General features: G+C 42.7%; 1 protein-coding gene and 1 long non-coding RNA gene across 3 annotated transcripts in view; one reads left to right on the top strand and one right to left on the bottom strand.

Annotated features, from left to right (window-relative positions):
* LOC143774306 (uncharacterized) overlaps window positions 1–13,295 on the bottom strand; it is a 45,197-nt gene that overhangs the window by 20,196 nt on the left and 11,706 nt on the right. The window contains exons 2-3 of the mRNA XM_077261754.1: window positions 3,955–4,176; window positions 1,608–1,709 (exon numbers count right to left, since the gene is read on the bottom strand). Of these exons, the coding sequence (XP_077117869.1) occupies window positions 1,608–1,709; window positions 3,955–4,176 (324 nt within the window). The remainder of the gene's footprint in view (window positions 1–1,607; window positions 1,710–3,954; window positions 4,177–13,295) is intronic.
* The window catches only part of LOC143774307 (uncharacterized), a 66,705-nt gene continuing 57,586 nt past the window's right edge, over window positions 4,177–13,295 (top strand). For both annotated transcript variants that reach the window (XR_013215510.1, XR_013215511.1), the window contains exon 1: window positions 4,177–4,268. This is a non-coding gene — a long non-coding RNA (uncharacterized LOC143774307). The remainder of the gene's footprint in view (window positions 4,269–13,295) is intronic.

The raw sequence follows: 13,295 nt of genomic DNA on the forward strand, positions 1-13,295 counted from the left end.
GCCATGTATTAGCCGGAATCCACCCATTCATCATCTACGGAGGAGATAACTGCCCCTACGTGAGAAAAAATGGGCATGTACCTATTGTATGTAATTTTGGGTAGGTATCTTCCTCTACAAGCAATGGGTTTATGGACAATGGTGCTGTGGGGAGTGTGTACAGCTTTGTGCTTGCACCCATAGTGACACTGTGAAACACTGCTGCCGGCACCCCTGCATGGTGTCCCCTTCCCCCTCTACGCAGGAACACCGGCTTTCTGAGCACCCTAGCCCCGGCATTGTTTCCCAGTGTGGCTCTCCTATTGCCTTCTGTGTCTGTTTGCGCCATAGTACACCTGCAAGATGGCTGCCAGGCAATAGCTGTGAGGTATCTTGTATAAAAGACTCCCTCTCCCTTAGGGAGTCGCCAAGCAACATAGTGAATCATTAGTTAGTAAGGTGTACTAGTACTGAGTTTTGAGGTCACCTGGTCCCAGTGTGACCAGAGCCTAAAAGTTATCCCCTGGTCTTGTAGTGGCCAGCCCTGCGTCTGTAGTCCCATGGTCCCTGTGTGGCCAGTCCTGTTTACAAAGTCCCCGTGCGGCCAGTGCATGAACTCTATTCCCGGTCCATCAGTGGTCTAACATTGATCCTGAATCCTAGACCGGTGTGTCTGAACTAAGCACTAAAGTAGGGTCAGTGTACCTGACTCCTGAGGTCAGCAGTTGCAGTATCGGGTCCTGCCCAGGAGTGTTACCTGGCGGCTACATGCTGCACAAGCCTTACCTCACCACTAGAGGCTCCGATGGACACCAATATAGCTGCTTAGTTACACCCCTTCCTGGGTAGGCCCAGTCCTGTGGCCCATTGAGTCCACAAATCCACCTGCACCACGGCTGGGTGTAACAGTCTGCTCGGCCCAGCCATGACCGCAACAGTTGATTCCCAGTCCTCTCTGCACTCAGAGCTGTGTCGGCAGCTAGCTGTGCAGCCAACGTGAGAGCCAGGAAAAATTTTTTGACCCATCTTATGACACTAGATACCTGATTAGAAGCCCTGACATCTGGACAATCTGAAACTTGCACTCCCATAATGAAATCTTCCCTACCCATCTCCCAGGATCATCCCAGATAGGTGATGCGTGGGAGGAAACCGTCATGTCTGGCCATGTCCTTTCAAAGTCCACCTGTTCACCAGCCTGTTGAGGCCGCTAAAGGTTGACTGTGTTTGACAGGCTAAGCAGAAGCTGGAACCCAGTAGTGAGATGGGATTGTGGTATCGCTGCGGTTGTGTGGAACATTCTTATGGTCTTTGTCAAGTGAAGCTTAAACTAGCTTAAACAGAGTCAAGGATTACCCTGAGGCAGCATTTTTGCAGGACTGGAGAGAGTGGGCAGCCATTGACTTTGATGGATAGGTTTGTTGCGGATATAGAGTGAGATGGGGGAAAGCTGACAAATTCTGTTTTGTCCATGTTAAGTTTAAAAAATCTAGCAGAGAAGAAGAATGAGATATTATCGTCACATTGTGTGATTCTGGTTAGTAAGGAGGTGATATCGGGTCCAGAGATGTAGATCTGTGTGTCATCAGAAATACAATGGACATGAATGCTGTACCCATAACACTTACCCGAAGGAATTTCTTCAGCTGTGAAGTCACATAATGCTCCAAAAAAAAACTCAGGACAAATACATTTAATACCGTCATAGGTTCCTCCATTCATACATACAACTAAATGGGAGAAAAACAGAAAATATTCAGCTGAGACCATTTATAAAAAAAAAAACTAGAAGGGTTCCAAAATTTGATTACAATTCATAGATCCAAAGATAAAGCCTGTGTCATGGTCGCCATCATTAGGCGACCCAAAATGGCACATTAGGCAGCTCCGCGGTATTACTGTAGACAAGCCTTTGTATTCTATATGACTAACGGAGAAATTTACCCTTAACAGCACACCATGTGGTCAGGAGTGGTATTGCAATAAATTACAGGAATATTTCCAGATATTAGTTAACTTGTACATGAATCTTGCAAAAATAAAATGTATCACATTACCACTGTGTGCAGATGACATCAGTTCGGCTGGTATCCCAACAAAATGGCTATAAAATGGCCCCTTTTTAATATGTACTTTTTTTACAGTAAAATTTCTTCAGCTCCTTAGAGCCCTGAACAGTGAGAATCTCCTCAGCCACCTTACATTTAGGGCACTTGCACAGCTGGGGCTTAGGAGCTCCTGCTGCAATGGCTTAGGTAAGACATAGCTCAGATCCCAGCTGCTTAACCCCCTAGATGTTGATGTCAGCAGTGATTGTGGCATTGATGTGGTTATACAGAAGGTATTTGTTCCCTCTATCTCCCTGGGAGCTGTTTGGTTCTGTAAGATTGCATTTGGACAAGTCCTAGATGTCATGTATGTGTCACCGAGGTGCCTAGCCTCAGTGATGTGAAACCCAAAGAGCCGGCGCTCCAGCACGGATAGTGTTGAGAGGTTTTTTTAATAGGCCCGGAATTGGGTCCAGGTTTTAGGAACGGACACTACAGCTGGGTGGGACTGGCGGTTCCCATACCTCCAGTTCCAGCACTTGAAAAGGCCTATTTAAATTGGCTCAGCTGCATCATTCAGGGTCTGTGTGTGAGAGCAAGGAAGGACTCTAATGGTTGCTAATCTCAGCCAGAGACTGGAGGTGTAGGCTTTAACCTGAGTGGGTGAGCCTGTATTTGCTGATGCATGGACTCTTTATTTTATGCTACAGGTTTGTGCCTACATTCTTCGCCAATTGTCCTAAGGTTTGCAAAGTCAATGCGGTCATGTCCAAACAAGTGAAGTTTATTGCATCCAAAAATTTCGTAGCAATCAAAGCAAAACTGCATCTTCTGGGCAGAAAGATATAGCATTGAAAAAACAGTTCATGCACAAGCAAATACGGGCTCACTTGCTCCATTTAAAGACCAAACTCTCAATCCCTGGCAGAGGCTGACCACCATTAGAGTCTTCTCCTCCTGCAACACAGAGACCCTGAATGAGGCAGCTAAACTGCCTTAAATAGGCCATTGTAAGGCCGGTAACTGGAGGTATGGGAGCTGCCTGCCTTAAATAGGCTTTTCCAATGCCTGAAATTGGAAGTATATGAACAGCCAGTCCCATCCAGCTCTAGTGGTCGTTCCTAAACCCAGGACCCAAAATCCAGGCCCATTAAAAAAACTTCTTAGAACTATCTGTGCTGGAACCTGCTTTCCAGGTTCCACATCACTGAGGCTAGGCATCTCGGTGACACACTCCATCCAGGATTTGTCTGGCTGCAACCTTTCAGGTCACATGGCAGCCAGAAACATAAAAATGCCCCCCCCCCCTACTCCCAGTATGCCGTTAGTTGCTGGTCTACTTACCCTATCGAACTAATGCAACCCAAAATTGAAAATTAGCATATTCTTCATCCCATACAATGAATTGCATATAAAAAAGCAAAACAATACCAGAATTGCTTTTTTTATTCATCTTTGTGCCACCCCCCCAAAAAAACAGTACATATACCAAAATAATACCAATAAAAGTACAGATTGTCCCACAAATTCAAAACATAATGCTATGTCAATGGAAAAATAAAAAAGTAATGGATCTTAAAACCCGACAACACAAAAAAATAAGTAATTTCTTATTAAAAAAAAGTGATGTAATTGTGCAAAAAGTGGTAAAATAAGAGAAAAACCCATATGAACTTATTAATGAAGAATTGAAGATAACATGTCAATTATACTAAGTAGTTAACACAGTAAAGCGAAAAAATAATATTTTGGAGAATTAGCAGATTCTGATTTTTTGTGCCCTAGATTACAGCAGATTGCTGGGGTCTTCATCTTCTTCTTCACATGGTCATAGATTATATTTCATTGCAGTTTCCAATACGTCCACAAGGGGCAGCAATAATTTAATAGCGTTCTGTTACATGGAGAAAAGTCCAGTGATACTTACTTGTGTTACTCCTGGTGGTTGTAGTGGTGGTAGTTGATGTGGTGGTGCTTGTGGTGGAGGTGTCAGTGATGGAGGGATGCCTTGTAGATGTGGGTGTAGGCATAGTATCTCTGCTGGGTGTTCTTTCTGTTGTTTTGTATATGGTGTTAAATAACGTAGTGATGTAATAATCTGTTCCGTCAAGAGGTAAAGTCGTCACAGTGGTTGTTTCTTGGAAGGATACTGGAATAAAGATAAGAAAGTTAGCACCTCACAACGAGGAATCAGGAAATCCAAGACAAATAGCACGTCTACTGGTTCTTGTATCTGTAGGAGTAAATCAGAGCTCCAACTTCCTTATAGAAGTCAGCGAATCCTCTGTGTATAATAAAATAAAAAAATTCATCCTGCAGCCACCACTAGAGGGAGCTGAGGAGCTTACTGCATACTTGTATAAACAGTGAGCTCCCCAGCGCCCTCTAGTGGTGAAAACATCTAATTACTTAACTCTATGTCTATGTAGGCAAGTTAGCATTTATTATCTTAAAATCACATTTCTGACCGTTATAAAGATATAATACTTAGTAATGAGCGAGTATACTCGTTACTTGAGATTTCCTGAGCATGCTCGGGTGGTCTCCGAGTATTTCGGCGTGCTCAGAGATTTAGTTTCTGTCGACACAGCTGCATGATTTGCGGCTGCTAGACAGCTTGAATACATGTGGAGATTCCCTAACAAACAGCCAATCCTCACATTTATTCAACCTGTATAGCAGCCCGCAAGTTATGCAGCTGAGTCGACACAATTTAAATCTCCGAGCACGGCGAGTTACTCGTAGACCACCCGAGCATGCTCGGGAAATCTTGAGTAGCAAGTACACTCGCTTATCACACCCTCCGAGGAAGCATTGACAGCGAAACGCGCGTCGGGGCCTCTCAGCATTTAGGTCTGTATTACCTCCATTATCTTCTAGTACCATGTAATACCTATGGCTATATCCACTGCGGATATTGGGGTTTCTTTGTCCTTTTTGTCTCTCTGTTTATTATGAATTTCTTGTACTATGTATAGGCGATTATGAGTGGACTGATTCATATCATATACTAGCTATTTGTAGCAGTTGCGCACTGGTGTATACAGGCATACAGACCATTACCTTCTTTTGTGTCATGCATATGTTAAACTTCATCTCCCCCTGCCTTATGGGCTTATCTGTTTGAATCTACTTGGTACTATATATCTTGCTGAGCATTGTTCATTTTGGTGTCACTACCCCTGTTATTTTATGTGCTACTGTGTTTTTGTTATGCATTTTTTAACGATTATTACAATAAAATAATATATTTTATTATATTTTGCTCTGTGACTCACTTTTTTCCTTGGGTAAATGTATTGCATATGATGTGATAGAGCTATAATACCTTTGGCCCTTTTTTCTGGTAAATATATTTTTGTGTTGTTTTTACAGCACTTATTTTTGGCCATGGACTTTAAGGCACGGGATTCTTCCTGGCTTACACATGTGGATGCTATTTTCAAGGGTGATGTGACACCTGGTGGTGAAACTGAAAATGGAGCTATAACTGAGATGAAAAATTCACTGAAGATTTTATTAAAAAAGCGAATGAAAGTATGGGGGAACAAGGCCTCACTTGAAGGCTATTTATTTAAAAATATGCTACCTAGAGGCTTAAGGGTAAGGATTTTGCCTTCGTTTCCAGTGGAGAACTCTTTCTTTAAAACAAGATGGGAGGAAGCATGTAATGTATGTTCCCGATCTCTTATTGAATTATTGATCGGCTTGAACAAAAAGAGTATTGAAACCATGGAAAGCGAAATTGATTTGCTTCAAAAGAAGATTACTGAGTCCTCTAATGCAGCCGATATGGAAAAATTCAAACAGGACTTAGACAAGCAGTTTGCTGGCTGGGAGAGGGAAGTCCAGGAAACCAAGGCAAAGAAATTTGCCTGGGATCTCCAAGATTTAAAAAGTTACAATGTTTACAGATGGCATAGAGCGTGGGTCACCACACGGTCCTCTTCTGTGTCGTCTGTCTCTTCAATTGAAGAGAGGTCTCAATCCACGGACGATCAAAGATCCTTCTCAATCGTCAGAAACAAATGCAAAGGTGGATACAACACACGTAAAAATAGTTCTAATAAACGCTGGATGGGAAATAACCCAGGATCATCAAAACTACAGGTATTGAATTTATCCCAGGTTGTTCTTACCAATTCACAGATTGAGGTACTTAGCTTTGGTCTTTCCTTTTCTCCCTCCTCATCTTTTGACTTTTTTACTACAGTAAAGGACCTTCATCTCTTTGCGAGAAAATTGTTCCTCAAAAAAATTGCATGCTAAGAAATCATCTGATGACACATATTGGACACCTAGGGAACAAGAGGCCATTACGATTTTGAATGAACTTTGTGACGACTCCCCTGCCGAATCCTCTCCAATGACTGGTAAGTTTGAGATTTCGAAACCTAAGAAGTTCCCACCTCCTAATCTGTTTCCTGAAGTTGAACTATTTGTAAAACTGGTGACAGAGGAAAAAAATACCGTGGCATATAAGTAATGACAATCTGGCAAAAGAACAAAGATCTGCCTTATTGGAGCTTCAAAGATTAAAAGGGGTTGTAATTAAGCAGGCAGACAAAGGCGGGAATGTCGTCATTTGGCCAACTAATCTCTATGAAAGAGAAGCCTTCCGCCAGTTGAAGGATGCAGATAATTATAAGAAACTAACTTTCAATCCTACCTCTTCCTTTCAGGTTAAACTTTAAGAGATTTTGGATGATGCCTTTTTGGATGGGCTGATTACAAAGAATTTAAAAGATAATTTGGTTCCTGCATGTCCCAGAACTCCGTGCTTATATCTCTTACCTAAAGTCCACAAGAATCTTCAGTGCCCACCCGGGCGTCCAATTATATCTGGAAACGGTGGACTATCTGAAGGAATAGGTAAGATGCTGGACTTTTATTTGAAGCCTATTGTGGAAATCCTTCCGTCCTATCTAAGGGACACTGGTGATGTGTTATCTCGAATCACCAATATTTGCCTCAAGCCTGATATGTGGCTAGTGACACTAGATGTCGAGTCACTTTATACCTCTATAAGGCATACTGATGGCCTGGAAGCGGTAAACTTCTTTTTGGGATCCACCGATATGGATGATCGTTTCATTCTGTTTCTCTTGACCTTGCTGGAGTTTGCACTCACACACAATTATTTCATTTTTAAGGAGGCACTCTACCTACAGCTCCAGGGGACAGCTATGGGGGCGGCTTTTGCCCCCTCATATGCTTGTCTATTCCTGGGGCTGTGGGAGAGAAGAATCTTTGTGACAGACTCCACACCTCTTGCCTCTCAGGTACTTCTGTGGACAAGATATATCGACGACGTGTTAGCTATATGGCAAGGCAGTGAGAGTGAACTCCTGACCTTTGTGGATATATTGAATAATAATACCAACAATATTAAATTGACTTGTCATTACAGCTGTGAGAGTATTGATTTTTTGGACATACGGATCTTCAAAGGAAAGGATGGATTCCTTCAGAGTGACTTATTTCAAAAGGAGACTTCTGTGAATGGCGTTTTGCATGCCTCCTCAGCTCACTCTACACATCTTAAAAAGAATATTCTGTATGGTCAATTTCTGAGGGCAAGGCGTATATGCTCAGAAGATACTACCTACCAAAGACAAGCCCTGGATTTACAGGAATGCTTTGAGGAACGCGGTTACTCCAGTCGCACTATTGGAAATTGTAGAAAAAGAGCATCCAATGTCAGGAGAGAGGATCTATTAAGAACTAAGAAAAAGAGTTACTCCGACCCCCAGGTGACATTTATCTCTACTTTTTCTAGTAACTCATCAGCTGTCAGAGCAGCTCTGGGGAAATATTGGCCTATAATTAAACAAGATCGGACTTTGACCGAATTTACCCCCTCTGTACCATCAATTACATATTGGAGAAACAAAAACTTGAGGGACCTTTTAAGCCACAGTTATTATAGGGGTCAAGATCAGGTTTGTGGTTTTGGTTCCAAAGGCCCAAAGTGGGGTTTCTTCCCATGTAAGAGTTGTTTGGCCTGCAAAAATTTGGAGAGATCCTTCTCTTTTTGTTCTAGCGATGGTTCTAAGGATTTCAAGATCACACATCACATCACATGTTGTACTGAGAATGTAATTTATTACGCCTCCTGTCCGTGTGGGTTGGCCTATGTCGGTCTCACCTCCCGGCATTTTAGATTTATTCATATTTGCGCTAATATTTTCTACTTGGCCATAAATTATTGGTCTTTTATATATCACCAGCTTTTTATTATTATTTCACACACATGCACTTTATTAACATTTAAACTTTGTTATTATGTATAACTTTTATTCACGTTTATGATATGTACACATATATGTTCATTGGTCTATGTGTGTGTGTGCGTGTGATTCTGTGCATGTTTGTTTATATGTGGGTTTCCAGTATGATTGCATCCGCTTGTACATGTTTTTGCATGTATGCCCTACCAATATATAAGCACATGTGTGCAGTTGTATTCTATCATGTATCTTTTATACTTTATATTGGTTTTGCACATATAAATATAGGAATTCCTTTATATATTTATTTATATTACTATCAACCTGTATAATGTGCCGGATTTGGCATAACCACCTTTCTTTATATACTAATTTGTACGTATATTTATACTGTGTGTGTGTGTGTTCATGTGTGTACAGTAATGTGTGTGAAAATGTGTGTGTACATGTGTGGGGGTGTGTGTGTGAGTGTATGTTTATGTGGGTGTAAGGTTTCGTGTGTGTGTGCATATATGTGTGTATGTATATATTATCACCAGCACTTATATTTACTTTGTTTGTGGTCATTGGCATCACCATTATGGACATTAGTACATATACCTTTTTTTATATATTGTTTCACAAGGTTTCCTTGTTTAATATATGACAGCAATTCCTTTTTATTAATATTTATATATTTATATCAGCACTCTCTTTCAATATTGTTTTTTTCTTTTTTTTTTTCCCCCTTTTCTTTTCTTTCTTTTCTTCCCGTCCTCTCACTCACAGCCCTTTACGGTGCACTTCTTATCTACTCAGGTATGTTCACTCACTTTTCCGTATTTGCACTTGTCGTTTGTCTGTTCCCCTCCTACCTCGTGTGCGGCGCAAATCCTTTGTGCTCTTGTTTATTAGCTGCGGCGAGCGCTTCCTGTGACTGGTGCCGACCTGTCTCCATGGACACGCGTCTACAGGCCGTTGCGACTCCCCGCTCATCCCTGCTGTTTGGTCAGCGGTGGGCGGGGACCTATGACGTCAGACGCCGGCACCATGGTTTCCGGTTTGCAGCCATGTTGCAGGAAGCGCCGCATCGGACCGTGCTATTGGGGCTTTTTCCCTGGCTAGTCCTATAAAAACCTGCAACACTCACTGCTCACCACGCCCGAGGAAGCATTGACAGCGAAACGCGCGTCGGGGTCTCTCCTTTGCTCAGCATTTAGGTCTGTGTTACCTCCATTATCTTCTAGTACCATGTAATACCTATGGCTATATCCACTGCGGATATTGGGGTTTCTTTGTCCTTTTTGTCTCTCTGCTTATTATGAATTTCTTGTACTATGTATAGGCGATTATGAGTGGACTGATTCATATCATATACTAGCTATTTGTAGCAGTTGCGCACTGGTGTGTACAGGCATACAGACCATTACCTTCTTTTGTGTCATGCATATGTTAAACTTCATCTCCCCCTGCCTTATGGGCTTATCTGTTTGAATCTACTTGGTACTATATATCTTGCTGAGCATTGTTCATTTTGGTGTCACTACCCCTGTTATTTTATGTGCTACTGTGTTTTTGTTATGGATCTTTTAACGATTATTACAATAAAATAATATATTTTATTATATTTTGCTCTGTGATTCACTTTTTTCCTTGGGTAAAAAAAACTTATCACTAATAATAATCAATAAATATCCAGAATAGTCCTGAATTCTGTATATGGTTAGATTAAAAACAGTGTTCAAGTGTTAAAACTTATTATTAATTAAATGGTGAGGATGAGTTAAGCCCCCGTCTCACTAAGCGAGATCGCTAGCGAGATCGCTGCTGAGTCACAAGTTTTGTGACGCAACAGCGACCTCAGTAGCGATCTCGCTATGTGTGACACGTAGCAGCGACCAGGCCCCTGCTGTGAGATCGCTGGTCGTGTCGGAATGGCCTGGACCTTTTTTTGATCGTTGAGGTCCCGCTGGGTAGCACACATCGCTGTGTTTGACGTTTGACACCTTACCAACGACCTCGTTGACGACTCAGACACTGAATCGTCATAATAGCTCCCATGTGACATCGTTGTACAGGTCGCTACAGGTCGCTGGTGAGATGTCAAACAGTGAGATCGCAGCTGTGATCGTTGGAAGATCTCACTGTTTGACATCTCACCAGCGACCACATAGCGACGCAGCAACGATCCCTGACAGGTCGTATCGTTGTCGGGATCGCTATAGCGTCGCTAAGTGAGACGGGGCCTTTAGGCTAGCACAACCAGGATATGTAAATATTTCTCGGCAGTACGATGTTACTTTTCCTTGTGTATGTACTTTCTCCTAACTGTCTTCATGCGACTCCATTTTGTGACAATATTTTTGTACAGATATCCCCGATAAAGGCCTTGGGCTGAAACGTTGGGATCACTTAGGCTACGTTCACATTTGTGTTGTGCGGCGCAGCGTCAGCGAAGCAAAGCACAACGCATGCAAAACGCATGCACAACGCAGCGTTTTGTGACGCATACGTTCATTTTTTGCATGCTTTTTGGCGCAGAAAAAACTGCATCATGCAGCGTCCTCTGCGCCCTGACAGTTGCGCCAAAATGACGCATGTGTCACAAAACGCAAGACAACGCATGTCCATGGGCCCCCCATGTTAAATATAGGGGAGCATGATGCATGCGTCGCCGCAGCTGCGCCCGACGCTGCGGCGCACAATGCTAATGTGAACTTAGCCTTATCGATCATTCCTACAGTCAGTGGAAATTGTATAATAAAGCAACACTTCTACTACAAATTGTTAGAATCTGTTTTGTTTTTGACCATCCGCCTGTTGTGAATTGAACTTTTTGGCTCCCTCTTGTGGTCACTAGCGACATGACACTTTGATTTTCTTTCCCCAGCTTGGTACCCACCTGGTTCGTTAGTCCAGGGGTGTTGCTATTTAAGCTTCCTGGATTTTCAGTCTGGTGCCTGGCATCGTTGTAATCAGTTCCTTTCTGTTTGCTCCTGTCTGCTGGTCCTGGTTCTTTGCAAAATAAGCTAAGTCCTGCTTCCTTATTTTTTGGTTATTTGCGTTGCTCTTATTTTTGTCCAGCTTGTACTAAATGTGATTCCTGATATTGCTGGAAGCTCTAGGGGGCTGATATTCTCCCCCCGTGCCGTTAGACGGTTCGGGGGTTCTTGAATATTCAGCGTGGAAATTTTGATAGGGTTTTTGCTGACCGTATAAGTCATCTTCCTATATTCTGCTATTAGTCAGTGGGCCTCTCTTTGCTAAAACCTAGTTCATTCTTACGTTTGTCTTTTCTTCTTACCTCACCGTTATTATTTGTTGGGGGCTTGTATCCAACTTTTGGGGTCTTTTCTCTGGAGGCAAGAAAGGTCTTTTGTTTCCCTTTAGGGTTAGTTAGTTCTCCGGCTGGCGCGAGACGTCTAGAACCAACGTAGGTACGTTCCCCGGCTACTGCTATTTGTTGTGCTAGGATCAGTTATACGGTCAGCCTAGTTACCACTGCCCTATGAGCTGGTTTTTTGTGTGTGCAGACTTGGTAATAACCTCTGAGACCCTCTGCCATTGGGGTCGTAACAGTATGCCAGGCCAAAAGTAATACTTAATGCATTGCAGAAGTGGGATTATAAGAAAGGAAATTCTGAGTTTTTTTTTTTTTTTTCTTTCTTCCTCCCCTTTATCTCTGAGTGGCTTGAGCTTGCAGCAGACATGAATGTCCAGACTTTGATTACTAGTGTGGATCAGCTTGCTGCTCGTGTGCAGGGCATTCAAGATTTTGTTACTTGTAGTCCTATGTCAGAACCTAAAATACCTATTCCTGAACTGTTCTCTGGAGACCGATTTAAGTTTAGGAATCTCAGGAATAATTGTAAATTGTTTCTATCTCTGAGACCTCGTTCGTCTGGAGACTCAGCTCAGCAAGTAAAAATTGTTATCTCTTTCTTGCGGGGCGACCCTCAGGATTGGGCCTTCTCGTTAGCGCCAGGAGATCCGGCATTGGCAAATATTGATGCGTTTTTTCTGGCGCTCGGGTTCCTTTACGAGGAGCCCAATCTTGAAATTCAGGCAGAAAAAGCTTTGCTGGCTATCTCTCAGGGCCAGGATGAAGCTGAAGTGTATTGCCAAAAATTTCGGAAATGGTCCGTGCTTACTCAGTGGAATGAGTGTGCTCTGGCCGCAAATTTCAGAAATGGCCTTTCTGAAGCCATTAAGAATGTGATGGTGGGTTTCTCCATTCCTACAAGTCTGAATGATTCCATGGCGCTGGCTATTCAAATTGACCGGCGTTTGCGGGAGCGCAAAGCCGCTAATCCTCTGGTGGTGTTGTCTGAACAAACACCTGATTTAATGCAATGTGGTAGAATTCAGACTAGAAATGAACGGAAAAATCATAGACGTCAGAATGGGTTGTGTTTTTACTGTGGTGATCCTACACATGTTATATCAGCATGCTCTAAACGCTTAACAAAGGTGGTTAGTCCTGTCGCCATTGGTAATTTGCAACCTAAATTTATTTTGTCTGTGACTTTAATTTGCTCATTGTCTTCCTACCCTGTTATGGCGTTTGTGGATTCAGGTGCTGCCCTGAGTCTTATGGATTTTTCATTTGCCAAACGCTGTGGTTTTGTTCTTGAGCCGTTGGTAAATCCTATCCCTCTTAGAGGTATTGATGCTACGCCATTGGCGGAAAATAAGCCGCAGTTTTGGACACAGGTAACCATGTGTATGACTCCTGAACATCGGGAGGTGATTCGTTTTCTGGTTCTGCATAAAATGCATGATTTGGTCGTTTTGGGTCTACCATGGTTACAGACCCATAATCCAGTTTTGGAGTGGAAGGCAATGTCTGTGTCAAGTTGGGGCTGTCAGGGAATTCATGACGATTCCCCGCCGGTGTCTATTGCTTCCTCTACTCCTTCGGAAGTTCCTGAGTATTTGTCTGATTATCAGGATGTATTAAGCGAGTCCAGGTCCAGTGCTCTTCCTCCTCATAGGGACTGTGACTGCGCTATAGATTTGATTCCGGGTAGTAAATTTCCTAAGGGAAGATTATTTAATC

The sequence above is a fragment of the Ranitomeya variabilis genome, chromosome 5 (genome assembly GCF_051348905.1).
Source record: "Ranitomeya variabilis isolate aRanVar5 chromosome 5, aRanVar5.hap1, whole genome shotgun sequence".
NCBI lineage: Eukaryota > Metazoa > Chordata > Amphibia > Anura > Dendrobatidae > Ranitomeya > Ranitomeya variabilis.